Source organism: Nerophis lumbriciformis, linkage group LG08, assembly GCF_033978685.3.
Source record: "Nerophis lumbriciformis linkage group LG08, RoL_Nlum_v2.1, whole genome shotgun sequence".
In the NCBI taxonomy this organism is placed as follows: Eukaryota; Metazoa; Chordata; class Actinopteri; order Syngnathiformes; family Syngnathidae; genus Nerophis; species Nerophis lumbriciformis.
In genome coordinates this window covers 3,935,670-3,953,913 of record NC_084555.2, presented here as the reverse complement: position 1 = coordinate 3,953,913, position 18,244 = coordinate 3,935,670, and the positions used below count along the sequence as shown (strand labels likewise).

The 18,244-nt window shown below is 40.2% G+C and overlaps 1 protein-coding gene across 1 annotated transcript in view; it reads left to right on the top strand.

Annotated features, from left to right (window-relative positions):
- LOC133611413 (protein LBH-like) overlaps positions 1-13,311 on the top strand; it is a 39,827-nt gene extending 26,516 nt beyond the window's left edge. The window contains exon 3 of the mRNA XM_061968159.2: positions 12,195-13,311. Coding sequence (XP_061824143.2) covers positions 12,195-12,392 — 198 coding nt within the window. The 3' untranslated portion in view covers positions 12,393-13,311. The remainder of the gene's footprint in view (positions 1-12,194) is intronic.
- The last annotated feature ends 4,933 nt before the right edge of the window (positions 13,312-18,244 follow it).

Sequence of the window (18,244 nt, the reverse complement as noted above, 5' to 3'; positions counted from 1 at the left end):
ACTGTGAAAAACAGTCAATGTAAACAATTCTAAAATCACATTGAACACTTAACAATAACCTCTTAAAATGAAGGTGGAAAAACAAGGAATAAGTAAGAAATGCTTAAAGTGTATTAACAAAATAGTGTGAACATTTAAACCTAGAGAAACCTGAGAACTTTTTGCTACAGAATTAGTGCCAGGAAGTTACAGCTGTGCTCCAAAGGGTGAGCACGGTCAGGTGGTGTGGTGTTACCGGTCCTGGTTGGGACAAACACCTTGCATAATTTACAGACCACATTAGTCTAATTACGATCCGTTTTTAAAAAAACAAATCCAAATAGCCATATTATCGGTGACTTTTCCTGATTTACTGACACCCTCTGCAGCACTCATTTTTAGTTTCTCTTTTCAGTCAATGCAAATAATCAACCACGAGACGTTAATTTGGTGCAACCAAACTTGATAATTGATACTGTTACCTGATTGGTTGTTAGCGTGTCACTCCGACTGATCAGTGATCACTTCCTGCGTTGCTCGGTTAGCAGAGAGCGAGTGCCTTTGTTCATGCAACCAACCTTGCTTCGCAACTTCCAGTTTCTTCCGACAAAGAAAAAAAAAAAGTGGAATGTTTTATGGAACGCATTTTTTTATATTGATTACGTGTCTATTGCAATATACAGTACAGGACAAAATTTTGGACACACCTTCTCATTCAATGCATTTTCTTTATTTTCATGACTATTTACATCGTAGATTGTCACTGAAGGCATCAAAACTATGAATGAACACATGTGGAGTTATGTACTTAACAAAAAAAGGTGAAATAACTGAAAACATGTTTTATATTCTAGTTTCTTTAAAATAGCCACCCTTTGCTCTGATTACTGCTTGGCACACTCTTGGCGTTCTCTCGATGAGCTTCAAGAGGTAGTCACCTGAAATGGTTTTCACTTCACAGGTGTGCTTTTGAAGCCCATCGAGAGAATGCCAAGAGTGTGCAAAGCAGTAATCAGAGCAAAGAGTGGCTATTTTTGAAGAAACTAGAATATAAAACATGTTTTCAGTTATTTCACCTTTTTTTGTTAAGTACATAACTCCACATGTGTTCATTCATAGTTTTGATGCCTTCAGTGACAATCTACGATGTAAATAGTCGTAAAAATAAAGAAAACCCATTGAATGAGGAGAAGGTGTGTCCAAACGTTTGGCCTGTACTGTATAGATTTATGGTTTTAGAGTAAAGATGTCCGATAATATCGGACTGCCGATATTATCGGCCGATAAATGCTTTAAAATGTAATATCGGAAATTATCTGTATCTGTTTCAAAAAGTAAAATGTATGACTTTTTAAAACGCCGCTGTGTACACGGACGTAGGGAGAAGTACAGAGCGCCAATAAATCTTAAGGGCACTGCCTTTTGCGTGCCTGCCCAATCACATATCTATGGCTTTTCTCACACACACACACACACACACACAAGTGAATGCAAGCCATACTTGATCAACAGCCATACAGGTCACACTGAGGGTGGCCATATAAACAACTTTAACATTGTTACAAATATGTGCCACAATGTGAACCCACACCAAACAAGAATGACAAACACATTTCGGGAGAACATCCACACAACATAAATACAACAGAACAAATACCCAGAACCCTTTGCAGCACTAACTCTTCCGGGACGCTACAATATGCACCCCCCGCCCCCTCCAACCCCGCCCACCTCAACCTCCTCATGCTCTCTCCGGGAGAGCATGTCCCAAATTCCAAGCTGCTGTTTTGAGGTATGTTAAAAAAAATAATGCACTTTGTGACTTCAATAATAAATATGGCAGTGCCATGTTGGCATTTTTTTCCATAACTTGAGTTGATTTATTTTGGAAAACCTTGTTACATTGTTTAATGCATCCAGTGGGGCATCACAACCAAATTAGGCATAATAATGTGTTAATTCCACGACTGTATATATCGGTATCGGACTCGGTAATTAAGAGTTGGACAATATCGGATATCGGCAAAAAAGCCATTATCTGACATCTCTATTTTAGAGCCCTGGCCGAGACGAGAATAATACTTAAACTTTTTTTTGTTTTCTCTAATGGCGTGAAGCATGTGCACTTGACTTAACGCCTTAAGTACGTCTATCTCATGGTGACGTCACGACGTAGCAAGTTTGCAAATCTCAGCAAAAAGAGCATTCCAAAACTGCGTTTAAGTGCACACCAATATGTATGAACCTTACGATTTGACACTTTGGCTTTGTTTAACACACGTTAATAAGTTAGAAAAGTCGAAATTCATTATAGGTCCCCTTTTAATGTAAGCCATTAAAGTTTGAAACTAAAATTGGTCAACTTAAAACGCAATTCCCTGCCAGTGGCTGTGAATGTTAGAGGAGAATACCTTCAAGTACCGTATTTTCCGCACCATAAGGCGCCCTGGGTTAAAAGCCGCGCCTTCAATGAACGGCATATTTCAAAACTTTGTCCACCAATAAGCCGCCCCGTGTTGTAAGCCGCATCTAACTGCGCTAAAGGAATGTCAAAAAAACAGTCAGATAGGTCAGTCAAACTTTAATAATATATTAAAAACCAGCGTTCTAACAACTCTGTTCACTCCCAAAATGTACGCAAATGTGCAATCACAAACATACGTATATCAACATGGACAGAGCTGCGTGAAAAAAGCCACCCGGCCTCTTCGCGTAAACTTAAACTTACCTTAACCACTCGCTCATCTTTTCTTCATCCATCCCTTCGAGTTAGCTTTTATGATGACGCCGGCTGGAAAGGTCTCTTTTGGCAAGGTCTTCCTTTTGAATATCACCATGGGTGGAAGTTTCATTAGCATGGCAAGCTAGAACCACAGCGAAGGATGACTTCTCATTCCCTGTGGTGCGAATATTCACCGTACGTGCTCCCGTTGTATCCACAGTGCGGTTCACAGGAATATCAGTTGCTGTGAAATACGGTAGTAATCCGTGTGCGGATGGAGAGATTGCGTCTTTTCATGAACCGGATCCTTGTCGCTTAGTAGGAGCCATTTTGTGGTCTTTACAGATGTAAACACACAAAGGAAATGAAACGTACGGTGATATCCGCGCATTTTTTCTTCTTCTTCCGGGGGCGGGTGGTTGCTTACAGTAGAAGAAGAAGCGCTTCCTGTTCTATGGGGGCGGGTGCTTACCTTGGCGGTTGCTTGCGTAGAAGAAGAAGCGCTTCCTGTTCTACCGGGAAAAAAGATGGCGGCTGTTTACCTAAGTTGCGAGATCGAAACTTTATGAAAATGAATCTTAATATTTATCCATATATAAAGCGCACCGGGTTAAAAGCCGCACTGTCAGCTTTTGAGTAAATTTGTGGTTTTTAGGTGCGGCTAATGGTGCGGAAAATACGGTAGATAATATTACCACACCATTCGCTTGTTCTCTCTATAATCTTGACCAACAGCGTAATAAACAAGATTACAAATGAACGTAATGGAGAGTAAGTGTTTATCAAATCCTCACAATACAGCTTTGGTCCTTCAACACAATAGCTAATCCCCCAAAAATAGCATGTGATGCAGCGTCGCCGCTCCCTGCCGCTGCAAGTGAGACGAGTTGTGACGCGTGTCCTCGTCGTCCGAAGGCAAAGTCATTCCGTCGCCCAACTCCTCCCGTCAGCGCTGATGCACATCCAGCATTGGCAACGCATCTTACTCCGCCCCAGCGAGTCTAAACTCGCTATGATGGACACGCCATGTTTTTCTAACCTGATAATACATTCTCACAGTCTGAAGACATATTTGTCTCCCCCTCCCTCCCCCCCCTCATACTTTTGTTGGAATTCCTGGAGGCTTGGACACAGCTGCATCCCCTCTTGTCTCCGTCTCTCCTGCCTCATCTAATGCTTACTTTCCACTCGGCACTTTGCCCAGACACTAACCCCCCCACTCCTACTCTTCAAGCACCCACTACCCTCAAATGTCTTAGAGTGAAATATGCATGTCTAAAAATATTCAGCCACTTTTATCCAAACAACCATGAAAAAATGCTGTTCTTGGCCCAGGAGTGTTGTTTTTTTTTGTTGTTTTTTTTTCCCTTTGGGTCACTTCTCCGGTTCCTGAGAACGAACAAAAGTTGGAAGTTAATGTAAAATCTCAGAGGACAAAGAATGTGTGTAATCACTGCTGTCAGTCTTCGTCCCAGTAGACTTTTTATTTTTATTTTTCACCTTTCCGAGTCGGTCTGATCATGCTGGAGATATATCCCTACATATTATTCCGAGTAGTGTGTGTTCGTGTGCCAAGCTGTACCGACTGGATGAGTTCATAACGAGCTATGAGCCGCCTGGCGTGGCGCCCCAATGCCCAAAAGCACTTTGGTTAAACATGATGCAAAGTCCCATCGGACATGTCGAATTTGCCCGCATTCAACTACTGATGTAACTCATCCATGTGCTGTTTTGGCCAGGCTCTGTTTGGTATGTCCAATTTCCACTCTTGGAAGGATCAAGAGGGGAGTGTTCTGTAAAATACACCATGACTGTACACAGTTCCTGGAAGTTAGCCGTTTTGCTGTTTTTAGCTTCACCAGTCGACCAGTTGAACAAAATGCATACCTGCCAACTACTCCGGTTTTCCCGTAATTAGTACGGTTTTCATCAACCTATTCCGGGTTACGGCTGCAGTGATAAAAAATACGGTTTTTCATTCATTTAAAAAAAAAAAAAAAATTTTAATGCGCGAGGCTATTTATAGCACCGCTGCCAAGCACGAGGCACCTGTTGCCATTGTTTCCAAACGAGCGAACGATCATGGAATCAGCCGGAGAAAAATCGCAAACGAGTCTTAAACCGAAAAGAAAACTGCAGTCATTCCGTAAAGAATATTCAAAAGCCTATCCGGGAATAATTATCCGTTCCAAAAAGGGTGAAAACTACGCGAATTGCACCTTGTGCAGACAAGATTTTTTGATCGGACACGGAGGAATTAGCGATGTAAAAGACCACGTTGGGACAAAAAAAAACACAAGTCTAATGCCGTTGCTAGCGATACAAGTGGAAAACTTTCAACGTTTTTCGGGTTTTAGCCACAAAAAGGTAATGACACCAATGTTATCTATTGGAATTGTTTAGTACTGTTATACTGTTAAAAGTGTTTATACTATTTATGCTTTCAAGTCCAAGTTGAAGAAATCTTGTTAAATGTTGACAGCATAACTACCAAAATACAGAAGTATGTCCTTAATATTTTTGCAGTGCTATTTCTGTTGAAAAGTTAAAATGATTACATTAGAGATGTGATGTGCCACTTTTCAAGTGTCTGATGGCTTAAATTTTCATTAATTTTTCATATTTTGAATTCTTTTGAAAGGCTTACAAAAAAACTACATTTGAATTGTAATTCCATGCTATTGACAGGACTATTAATTGTAATGAAGTTAGCTTACCATGTTTACAGTATGATAATTGTGATAGAAATGTGAATTTTAGGCACAGAATATTTTTTACAATTGAACAAGGCAGTAGATTATACAAGCTTGGACAGAAAGTTAATAATGACACCAATTTTTTTTTTAATGGAATTGTTTAGTACTGTTTTACCATTTGTTTACTGTAAAAAGTGTTTATACTGTTTATACTTTCAATTAACAAATTGAAGTCTTGTGAAAGGTTGACAGGATAACTGGCATTAACTGTCAAAATAATTTCAAACTATTGAAGTTAGCTTACAGAATAAACATGTCAATCAACCCATATGATTTTTGCTGTAATATTTTTGTTTTGAAAAGTCACTGTGACTGATAGAAAAGTGATGGTTTTAGCAACATTTTAACCTGTCTGAATGCTAATAATCATTTTGCGTCGGGGGGCGAAGCCTGAACCCCCCACCAGGACTTTGTCCTGGACCTACCGGGGCCTGCGGCCCCTGGACCCTGGCTACTAGGTTTTTCTGATTTCAAAAGTTGGCAGGTATGAAAATGTCATCAACTCCGAACGTCACTTATTGAATTGCTCAAGAGTCGTCCAGTAACTGGAGGGTTCCTGGTTCGACTCCCACTTCCTTGCTGTTGTCCTTGGATTCTTCAACCACTTTTCCCCCAGGAAACCCGGTTCCATAGCGACACCGATGCCAACATAAGCGGTAGGAACCAGCTATCTGCGCTTGGTTTCGTATTCGTAACACTGTTAGTTATTATGCAACCAATGAGCGGTACAGCCAACAAGGTTGCATTCTCAAACCGCCAGGATTGGGCGCCAATATTACAAGTCGTTTTTTTTTTTTGCACATTCTTTGTTTTGTATTGCTAATTATTGTATTACCGTATTTTCCGCACTATAAGGCGCACCGGATTATACGACGCACCTTCAATGAACGGCCTATTTTAAAACTTTGTTCATATACAAGGTGCACCGCATTTTAAGGCACACCACATTATAAAGCGCATGGAATAGAGGTTACGTTATGCATCCATTAGATCAGGGGTGTCAAACTCAAAGAGTGGGCCAAAATTTAAAACTGAACAAAGCCGCGGGCCAAGGTTGAACAAATTAACCTTTTAATAGGGACCCAAACAAGTTTTGCATTGAATATTGAACAAGCAAGGCTTATATAACTTTATAGTGACTTGCAAAATCTTCAAATAATAATAATAATTAAAAAATATCAATGGCATATCAAATACAATTTAAATAAACATTGAATGCCTCTTTTCTATTTGCAGCCTTCTGAGGTAAATATCAACATTAACTTTTTCCACAGGCTAATAAATTAGAAAATAAAATAACAATGAATAAAACAACCATTCAGGACTTTAAACTGCTCAGTTTGCAACACACTGATCTAATCTGATGTGCCCAAACCTGGCATCTTTTCTTGAATGCTAGTTCATTAATGTCGGGGTTCAGGCTTTGAGCTGAGGCAACCTTCATTATCGAACGAAGGTGTTCAACAGTCATTATATCTCATCCACCCGGACCACAGTCTTGGGGGCATGCCTTTAAATGCACTGCCTTTAACGTACTCTACGAGCTATCGTCACGTCCGCTTTTCATCCATTCTAACATCGTTCAGGCCCAGTCACAAGATATGTGCGGCTTCTGTACGCACACACGAGTGAATGCAACGTATACTTCATCAACAGCGGGACACTACAAAATACACCCCTGCTACCACCTGCCTTCGTGAAAGTTCGGACCACACTCTGCGTCGTAAGCGTGTCTCTTAATAGGAGCCATTTTGGGGTCTTTACATAAACACACAAATGGAAATGAAATGGCAAGACTTGCGCAGTAATATATCCCAGCATGCACCGCGCGCTTCTTCTACGGGTGAAAATGAAGTCGGTGGCTGCTTACCGTAGTTGCGAGACCTGTTGTGGCTCAATATTGGTCTGTATATAAGGCGCACCGGATTATAAGGCGCACTGTCAGCTTTTGAGAAAATTTGAGGTTTTTAGGTGCGCCTTATAGTGCGGAAAATACGGTAATTATGACCATTTTTGTGGATTGTATTTCTTCCTTTTGAATGCATTTATATAAATGATTTCAATTACTAGTCAAGTTGAGTGTCCCAAATTTCCATCAATTTGTATTTAGATTTTTTTTTTTACTAAATGTTGCATGTTTTCCATTTTTTAGATAGCAGCATTGTTTTTCCAAGTACCGTTTTGGTAGTATTCGTAAAATGTAAACACCCATCCCTCTACATGGATGCCTCACTGACCAGGATCTGGTCCCCTTGCAGCTCCGGACTGCTCTTCAAAATGAGATAAATGTGAGGGACAATTTTTGGCTGTCCATTGTACTTATGACAGTAAAGATCTATTATCCACAGTCCTTGTTTGGACTGTACTTTCACAAACAACATAAAAAGGTGGTGACTTGCCTTTGGATGATCAATGGAGGTACTTGGTGACATATAACATGCAGTCATTGGACTCGGACTATTTGCTGTTTCCACCATGAATCGGAACAGTAACCATCAGTCTAGGGTGTCCAAAGTGCCGCCCAGGGGCCATTTGTGACCTGCAGCTAAGTGACGCAAAGCTGCCATGCAGGCTGTTTATTACTTTAAGCTGTCATTGCTCAAAAAATAATGAATCAAAATCAATGTTATGACTTATTGACCTATTTAATGCTCCAATTACTTCACGTAAAAATAGCACTTTGGGGAAGATATTGCATATTTTGTTTACCATATAAACATTTTAAGTTTTCTCTGACAAAGGCATAAAACGGACAAATAAAAAAATGATAAAAACGTATAATGGACGGATAGATCTGAAGTTGATCTAAAGACTTACGTGTAGAAAGTCAATAAAAAAAATATATAAAACAAATAAAATGTATGACTTATTTTTTACACTTAAGTGGGCCTGTTTGGATTCCCAAGAATTTATTTTTAATTTTTTAATTTTTTTTAACTGTCATTGCTCAAACAATAATATATCAATGGTGTTATGAAATGATTTATTTACAGCTCCAATTACTTAACATCAAATATTACATTTAAAAAATTTTTTTTTTTTAAATGCTAGTAAAATACTGCATATTCTTTGACAGGGCTTTCTTTGACAAAAAAAAGGCAGACAAAAGTGTGCGTGTAAAAAAAATAAAAATAATAAAAATAAATAAATATTAAATTAAAAAAATAAATAAATACAAAAAAAATTAAAATAAATAAATAATAAAAAGGTTATCGCCAAGCCTGAAGTTTGTCTAGAGATTTAAGTGTTGAATAATTAAAAAATGGTAATTTGAGTTATTTTTAATGTTTTTATGACTGACCTTATAACTGACCTTTGGGACCAAATCTATATCTTGTATTGGTTTTTGAAAATAAAAAATAAAAATGGCCACCGCTTGCTTTAATTCTTCAGTGTGTGGCCCTCAGTGGAAAAAGTTTAGACACCTCTGGTCTAAAGCCTGGTACCAAAATGTCGGTATAGTCTCTGGTTAAGACTGTGCTGCGTCATCTATAAGACCATCTGTCTACCCAAGAGGCTTTCACCCCAAATATATACCTGTAGGTCTTACACCATAAAGTGTGACCTCAATTAGTACCTGGAGTGGCCTGCAAAATAGAAATATGCAAGATTATCTCATCTAGTAAGTCCACCATTTCTTTGCAAACTTTTCTAAATGATTGCTCTCAGCCGGCGGCTGTTTATTTATTTTTTTAAACATTTTAAATGTGTGCTCCTGTCTTCTTTGGGATGGTGTGGCTCAGATTGTAGAGCAGCCATGCCAGCACCTTGAGGGTTCCTGGTTCGATTCCAGCTTCCCTCATTCTAGTAACGACCATTTGACCGTTTTGTCCGCCCAGTGCCGCTCACACTGGTGTATGAATGCTTGGTGGTGGTTAGAGGGCTTGTAGGCGCAAATTGGCAGCCACACTTCTGTCAGTCTTCTGGCCACAAATGTAGCTTACCACCATTACGTGTGACTCTGGAGGGAATGAATGCTGGGTTCTCAATTCTCTTGACGTGCTTTGAGTGTTGAGAAAAGCGCTATATAAATCTAATAAATTATTCTTCAGTCAGCTCGCTTCCTGATTCAACTGGGAGACTCGGTCTGTATTGACCTCATAAAACAAGATTAGTGATCATTCATATTAGAGGTGAGAGAAATAATAGATTTTTAGATGCATCGCAATTCGGACAAGGGAATAAGCGGTAGAAAATGGATGGATGGAAAGTTCTAAAATTTGGCTGACTGCAGCGGACCACTTCACAGAGAGATCCGACGAGCTCCTATATTTTAGGGCACGTATGTTCCAGTTTTGCACATTTTCATTAATTTAATAAATGTAATGAACATTTCTTAGTAAAAAAAAATGCACTGTATTTAAAAGTTGCAGGTGATAAATGTTTATTAATTGAAACAAAGAAATTTAAAACTGCATCAATATACAAAACTCAAAACCAGTGAAGTTGGCATGTTGTGTAAATGGTAAATAAAAACAGAATACAATGATTTGCAAATCCTTTTCAACTTATATTCAATTGAATAGACTGCAAAGACAGGATATTTAACGTTCAAACTGGTAAACTTAGGTTTTTTTTTTTGCAAATATTAGCTCATTTGCTCATTTTCTTTCAAATTGGTCTCCTCGGTTCCCAAACGTTTACTGAGTGTTGTTAAAAGGAAAGGCCATGTAACACAGTGGTAAAAATGCCCCTGTGCCAACTTTTTTGCAATGTGTTGCTGCCATTAAATTCCAAGTTAATGACTATTTACAAAAAAAAATAAGTTTCTCGGTTTGAACATTAAAATATCTTGTCTTTGCAGTGTATTACTGCCCCACCCGATCCTTAAGATCAGCCGATCAGCTGCTGTTGACGGTCCCCGACACAAGGCTGAAGCTTAGAGGTGACAGAGCTTTCGCCGTTGCTGCTCCCAAGCTCTGGAACGACCTACCCCTGAGTGTTAGACAAGCCTCCTCTCTTCCTGTTTTTAAATCTCTCTTAAAAACATACTTTTATTCCATGGCTTTTAACACTGAGTGATATCCATCCTGCAATGGCGCCCCATAATACACCTGCTGTGATCCTGTTTTTATGTTTTTATTAATTCTATTTTAATTATTTATTTTTTATCGTGTTGTGTTGTGTTTGCTCGGTACTCGTTTTATCTTTTAACCTGCTCATTGTACAGCACTTTGGCTACCCCCTGTGGTAAATTTTAAATGTGCTCTATAAATAAAGTTGATTGATGATATTCAATTGAATATAAGTTGAAAAGGATTTGCAAATCATCGTATTCTGTTTTTATTTTACGATTTACACAACGTGCCAACTTCACTGGTTTTGGGTTTTACATAAATTAAAGATTCATCATAATTAAAGATGTCCGATAATATCGGGCTACCGATAACATCCCCCGATAAATGCTTTAAAATGTAATATCAGAAATTATCGGTATCTGTTTCAAAGTTATCTGTATCGGTTTCAGAAAGTAAAATTTATGACTTTATAAAACGCCGCTATGTACACGGACGTAGGGTCAGAGCGCCAATAAACCTTAAAGGCACTGTCTTTTGCGTGCCGATCCAATCACATAATTTATACGGCTTTTCACACACGAGAGAATGCAAAGCATTGTTGGTCAACAGCCATACAGGTCACACTGAGGGTGGCCGTATAAACAACTTTAACACTGTTACAAATATACGCCAGACTGTGAACCCACACCAAACAAGAATCCATCCATCCATTTTCTACCGCTTATTTCCTTCGGGGTCGCGTGGGGCGCTGGAGCCTATCTCAGCTACAATCGGGCGGAAGGCAGGGTACACCCCTGGACAAGTCGCCATCGCAGGGCAAACAAACAAACACCAAACAAGAATTACAAACACATTTAGGGAGAACATCCGCACTGTAGCACAACATAAACACAACAGACCAAATACCCAGAACCCCTTGCAGCACTAACTCTTCCGGGACGCTACAATATACACCCCCCGCCGCCCCCCCCCCAACCCTGCCCACCTCAACCTCCTCATGCTCTCTCAGGTAGAGCATATCCCAAATTCCAAGCTGCTGTTTTGAGGCATGTTTAAAAAAAAAAAAAAAAAATGCACTTTGACTTCAATAATGAATATGGCAGTGCCATGTGGGCATTTTTTTCCATAACTTGAGTTGATTTATTTTGGAAAACCTTGTTACATTGTTTAATGCATCACAACAAAATTAGGCATAATGTGTTAATTCCACGACTGTATATATCGGTTGATATCGGTATCGGTAATTAAGAGTTGGACAAAATCGGATATCGGCAAAAAAGCCATTGGACATCTCCTAATCAAAATCGAATCATGGCTCCTGAATTGTGAGGTGCCCCAAGATTCCCACCTCTAGTACATAGGGTGAATACTATTTTACGCTCACACTACAGGATAATATTGAAGAGGCATCCAATAATACGATAATCGGGCCTTTGCTAACTTGAGTCAAACGTTAATAGAATGGTAATGGTTTCACAAAAACTGCAGACAACTTTCTTGGTTTGAGCAAACTACAATCCATCTACTTTCAGAAGCGTTTATCCCATCCGGGATTGGGTCAAAGGCTGGAGCCTATCCCACCTGACTGGTCAACAGTCAGCCATTGGACGATTGTCAACCGGTTTTAACTTTGAAGCTCAATAACTCAAGGATTGTGGCTTGTGCAGCCCTTTGAGACACTTGTGACTTTGAGAACTCTTGCCTCTCTCCCCTGTGCAGATATTCCCCGACCCTTCCGACTTTGAGCGCTGCTGCAAGCTCAAAGATCGCCTGCCGTCCATCGTGGTAGAGCCCACGGAGGGCGAGGTGGAGAGCGGCGAGCTTCGCTGGCCCCCAGAGGAGTTCCTGGTCAGCGAGGATGAGGATGATAACGGCATCATCCCAAATGGACAGGCGACGCCTACCTCCCAGCGCTAGGTCCCCTGGTGGTGACTCTGTCCCTCTTTCACGCACTGGTCACGCTGCACCTTAAACGTCCAGCAGATGTAACATGGCAGCCATCAAAGAGAAGCAATACACACTTTTTCACAACAAGAGACTGCCACCCCTTCTCAACACACACTTGCATCGCCTCCATGGACGGCTCTTACACCGACTGCGGCGTGTCCTCCCCAAAGATGGCCCCCTGAAAACTGAACCGTGTTCACTCTCCATGATCGCTGTTCCCAGTATTTGCCACTGTCAATAGAGTCGTCTCTTTTTCCCCCAACGTTCCGTGATGTGGGTGTAAAAGTGTTCTGAGGATTTTACTTGTGGTTTTGTGGTCCTGCATTGGGAAAGTAAGGTGTCGGGGGAAGTGAGCCAAGGATCTTTTGTGCTAAAGTGCTAACGGTAGACCAAGTTCTGCTATTCAAGGAAAGATCATTGCAACGGTTTGGGGATTAAGTTCTTCAGGATTGAAGCATGGTGAGAAATGTTCAAGATGTAAATAATTGTTCCCAGTAAACCGAAAGTGTTGTTGTTCCTGATTGGTTGTCTTGCCTTCCTGGTCTTCCTCTTCTTTTTCTGCAAAGACAGCCATACTTTCACTATATATACATTGAAGGCTTAAAAACACACCACTTTATTATTCAGTTGTCCCAACTTTGTTGTTTTTTATGCCATCTTTGTCAGAAAATTCTCCTTTTCACTTCATGTACACAAATGACTGAGGGGGTGAATTTACATTTGTGTGGTATTCGGGCTGTGTCTCTTGTTTCTTTCATGTCCCACTTTGGTTTTTTTTGTAAAGCTCAGGGAGATTAGCTGCCATCTTTTATTTTAATTTTTTCTATTTAGACCACTTTTCTCTGACCGTTACAGAGCCTGTAAATAAACTTGGAATTTGCTAAACTAACGGTGTGATTTTTATGTGGCGTCCTTGTCTAGAATAGTTGCCGTCGCTCACCTGTCAAACTCTTTTTATTGCCATCTGTTCACATACTTGTCAACCTTGAGACCTCCGAATTTGGGAGGCGGGGGGTTTATATATTTTCAAGTATTTCTTATATCGGTTTAGAGGTCACGGTTCGGTTCATTTTCGGTACAGTAAGAAAACAACAAAATATACATTTTTTTGGGTTATTTTTCAAATTTGTAAACAATGGTATAACATACATACCTATTTTTCGGAGTATAAGTCGCACCTGCCGAAAATGCATAATAAAAAAGGAAAAAAACATAAGTCGCACTGGAGCCCGGACAAACTATGAAAAAAAACAAACTGCGACTTATAGTCCAAAAAATACGGTATACACACAGGGTCCATTGCCAGGGTTAATGTGGTCAACATATATAAAATAAAAACTAAATAAGGCTCAGAATGGTTTCTTAACAAAACCTTTTTACATATAAAATGCTTTTTTTGATTGATACTTTTGTTAGTAGATTGCACAGTACACATACTTGCCATCCTGGAGACCTCCGATTTCGGGGGCGTGGTCGGGGGTGGGGCGGGGCGTGGTTGGGGGCGTGGTTAAGAGGGGAGGAGTATATTGACAGCTAGAATTCACCAAGTCAAGTATTTCATATATATATACAGGTAAAAGCCAGTAAATTAGAATATTTTGAAAAACTTGATTTATTTCAGTAATTGCATTCAAAAGGTGTAACTTGTACATTATATTTATTCATTGCACACAGACTGATGCATTCAAATGTTTATTTCATTTAATTTTGATGATTTGAAGTGGCAACAAATGAAAATCCAAAATTCCGTGTGTCACAAAATTAGAATATTACTTAAGGCTAATACAAAAAAGGGATTTTTAGAAATGTTGGCCAACTGAAAAGTATGAAAATGAAAAATATGAGCATGTACAATACTCAATACTTGGTTGGAGCTCCTTTTGCCTCAATTACTGCGTTAATGCGGCGTGGCATGGAGTCGATGAGTTTCTGGCACTGCTCAGGTGTTATGAGAGCCCAGGTTGCTCTGATAGTGGCCTTCAACTCTTCTGCGTTTTTGGGTCTGGCATTCTGCATCTTCCTTTTCACAATACCCCACAGATTTTCTATGGGGCTAAGGTCAGGGGAGTTGGCGGGCCAATTTAGAACAGAAATAGCATGGTCTGTAAACCAGGCACGGGTAGATTTTGCGCTGTGTGCAGGCGCCAAGTCCTGTTGGAACTTGAAATCTCCATCTCCATAGAGCAGGTCAGCAGCAGGAAGCATGAAGTGCTCTAAAACTTGCTGGTAGACGGCTGCGTTGACCCTGGATCTCAGGAAACAGAGTGGACCGACACCAGCAGATGACATGGCACCCCAAACCATCACCCAACCATGCAAATTTTGCATTTCCTTTGGAAATCTAGGTCCCAGAGTCTGGAGGAAGACAGGAGAGGCACAGGATCCACGTTGCCTGAAGTCTAGTGTAAAGTTTCCACCATCAGTGATGGTTTGGGGTGCCATGTCATCTGCTGGTGTCGGTCCACTCTGTTTCCTGAGATCCAGGGTCAACGCAGCCGTCTACCAGCAAGTTTTAGAGCACTTCATGCTTCCTGCTGCTGACCTGCTCTATGGAGATGGAGATTTCAAGTTCCAACAGGACTTGGCGCCTGCACACAGCGCAAAATCTACCCGTGCCTGGTTTACGGACCATGGTATTTCTGTTCTAAATTGGCCCGCCAACTCCCCTGACCTTAGCCCCACAGAAAATCTGTGGGGTATTGTGAAAAGGAAGATGCAGAATGCCAGACCCAAAAACGCAGAAGAGTTGAAGGCCACTATCAGAGCAACCTGGGCTCTCATAACACCTGAGCAGTGCCAGAAACTCATCGACTCCATGCCACGCCGCATTAACGCAGTAATTGAGGCAAAAGGAGCTCCAACCAAGTATTGAGTATTGTACATGCTCATATTTTTCATTTTCATACTTTTCAGTTGGCCAACATTTCTAAAAATCCCTTTTTTGTATTAGCCTTAAGTAATATTCTAATTTTGTGACACACGGAATTTTGGATTTTCATTTGTTGCCACTTCAAATCATCAAAATTAAATGAAATAAACATTTGAATGCATCAGTCTGTGTGCAATGAATAAATATAATGTACAAGTTACACCTTTTGAATGCAATTACTGAAATAAATCAAGTTTTTCAAAATATTCTAATTTACTGGCTTTTACCTGTATGGGCTCTTTTTTCTTCCACCATAGAAGTGGGTCAAAAACTAGTTTGTAATGCAATATGGACACTAAAAATTAGCCCTAGTGTGTGAGTGTGAATGTTGTCTGTCTATCTGTGTTGGCCCTGTGATGAGGTGGCGACTTGTCCAGGGTGTACCCCGCCTTCCGCCCGATTGTAGCTGAGATAGGCTCCAGCGCCCCCCGCGACCCCAAAAGGATTAAGCGGTAGAAAATGGATGGATGGATGGACTAATATCTGCTGCTATAAAAACATTTATTGCTTTAGCCCTGCCTGACTCGCCGAGGAGAGGCTGCTTGAATGCGGTGGTGACTAGAGATGTCCGATAATATTGGCCGATAAATGCTTTAAAATGTAAAATCGGGAATTATCGGTATCGTTTTGTTTGTTTTTTGAAATGAAATCAACATAAAAAAAACACAAGATACACTTACAATTAGTGCACCAACCCAAAAAACCTCCCTCCCCCATTTACACTCATTCACACAAAAGGGTTGTTTCTTTCTGTTATTAATATTCTGGTTCCTACATTATATATCAATATAGATCAATACAGTCTGCAAGGGATACAGTCCGTAAGTTGCTGGTCCACTAATAGTACTAACCTTTAACAGTTAATTTGACTCACTTTCATTAATTACTAGTTTCTATGTAACTGTTTTTATATTGTTTTACTTTCTTTTTTATTCAAGAAAATGTTTTTTTATTTATCTATCTTATTTTATTAATTTTTTTAAAAAGGACCTTATCTTCACCATACCTGGTTGTCCAAATTAGGCATAATAATGTGTTAATTCCATGACTGTATATATCGGTATCGGTTGATATCGGTATCGGTAATTAAGAGTTGGACAATATCGGATATCGGCCAAAAAGCCATTATCGGACATCCCTAGTGGTGACGCTTCAAATGGGTTAGCATGTGTTAGAGTAGCGTATGTGTGTGTGTGGCCCTTTAATATGTGACAGCATGTGAGGTGAGTGTGTGGGCGAGCGAGATGAGGTAGCTTGAGTGCGGGGAGTGGCTAGGGTTTTGTTGGATTGGCTGTGTGCAAGACCTCAATAAAGCCACGATTTGAAACTAATCGCCAGACTCGTCATTTACCCTGGAGTCCGGAGCTGTGGAGACCCACTGCCGGGTAGGAGGATTGTCTCCCCTGCGCTCCTCGACTACGGTCTGGGAGCCGGAAGGTGGGTGCCATGATTGGGTGTAAAAACAGCTTCCCAAAAAATGCTCAGTCTTCAACAAGAAAGGATGGGGAGAGGTACACCCCTTTGTCCACAACTGCGTGAGCAAATAGTCAAACAGTTTAAGAACAACGTTTCTTAAAGTGCAATTGCAAGAAATTTAGGGATTTCAACATCTATGGTCCATAATATCATCAAAAGGTTCAGAGAATCTGGAGAAATCACTCCACGTAAGCGGCATGGCCGGAAACCAACATTGAATGACCGTGACCTTCGATCCCTCAGACGGGACTGTATCAAAAACCGACATCAATCTCTAAAGGATATCACCACATACAAAAGGCATCTTGGTTGTAGCGGTGTAGCGTGCAAGGACGGGTGTGGAAGAAGTGTCAAAAGATGGCGCTAACTGTTTTAATGACATTCAGACTTTACTTCAATCAATAACGGAGCAGCATCTCCTCATCCGGAAATGTGTCCCGTGAAAAAACGTCCGACCGGAACTCTAATAACTAAAGTTCCTTGGGTGAATAATGTAAACTCACGACACCGGTATGTTTTAGCGCTTTCATGGCGAGTTTACTGACAGATATAAGTAAGAACTTTACACTACTTTATATTAGAAATGGCAACAGTGGAAGATGAATGTCACATAACAAGACGATAGAGAAAAAGAAAAAGATTATCGACTACGGTGTCGCCACGGACTACAAAGGCGGACGCGCGCACATTTTTCAGGATTTATGCAGATCCCAAATACAGATCAGCAGGTACCAGAAGGCAAGAAAAGTTGCTTTTGCATAATATTGCCAAACAAAACGCCAGAAAATATGTCTTACCTTATACACACACCGTGTGTAATGTTCTATATTTTCAATTTAACATATAAAATGTTGGGGTTGTTTACTTGAGTCATATTGCCATCATAGTGCAGTCTACATGAATCTCTTATGTTTGACTGCCATCTACTGGTTACACTTATCATTACACCATGTACCAAATAAAATTGCTTCGAGGTCGGTAAGCAAAACCAGAATTATTCTGTACATTAGGCGCACTTTCGAGTTTTGAGAAAAAAAAGGATTTTAAGTGCGCCTTATAGTCCGAGTTTACTGACAGATATAAGTAAGAACTTTACACTACTTTATATTAGAAATGGCAACAGTGGAGGATGAATGTCACATAACAAGAAGATAGAGAAAAAGAAGAGGATTATCGACTACGGTGTCGGCACAGACTACAAAGGCGGACGCGCGCACATTTTTCAGGATTCATGCAGATCCCAAATACAGATCAGCAGGTGCCAGAAGGTAAGAAAAGTTGCTTTTGCATAATATTGCCAAACAAAACGCCAGAAAATATGTCTTACCTTATACACACACCGTGTGTAATGTTCTATATTTTCAATTTAACATATAAAATGTTGGTGTTGTTTACTTGAGTCATATTGCCATCATAG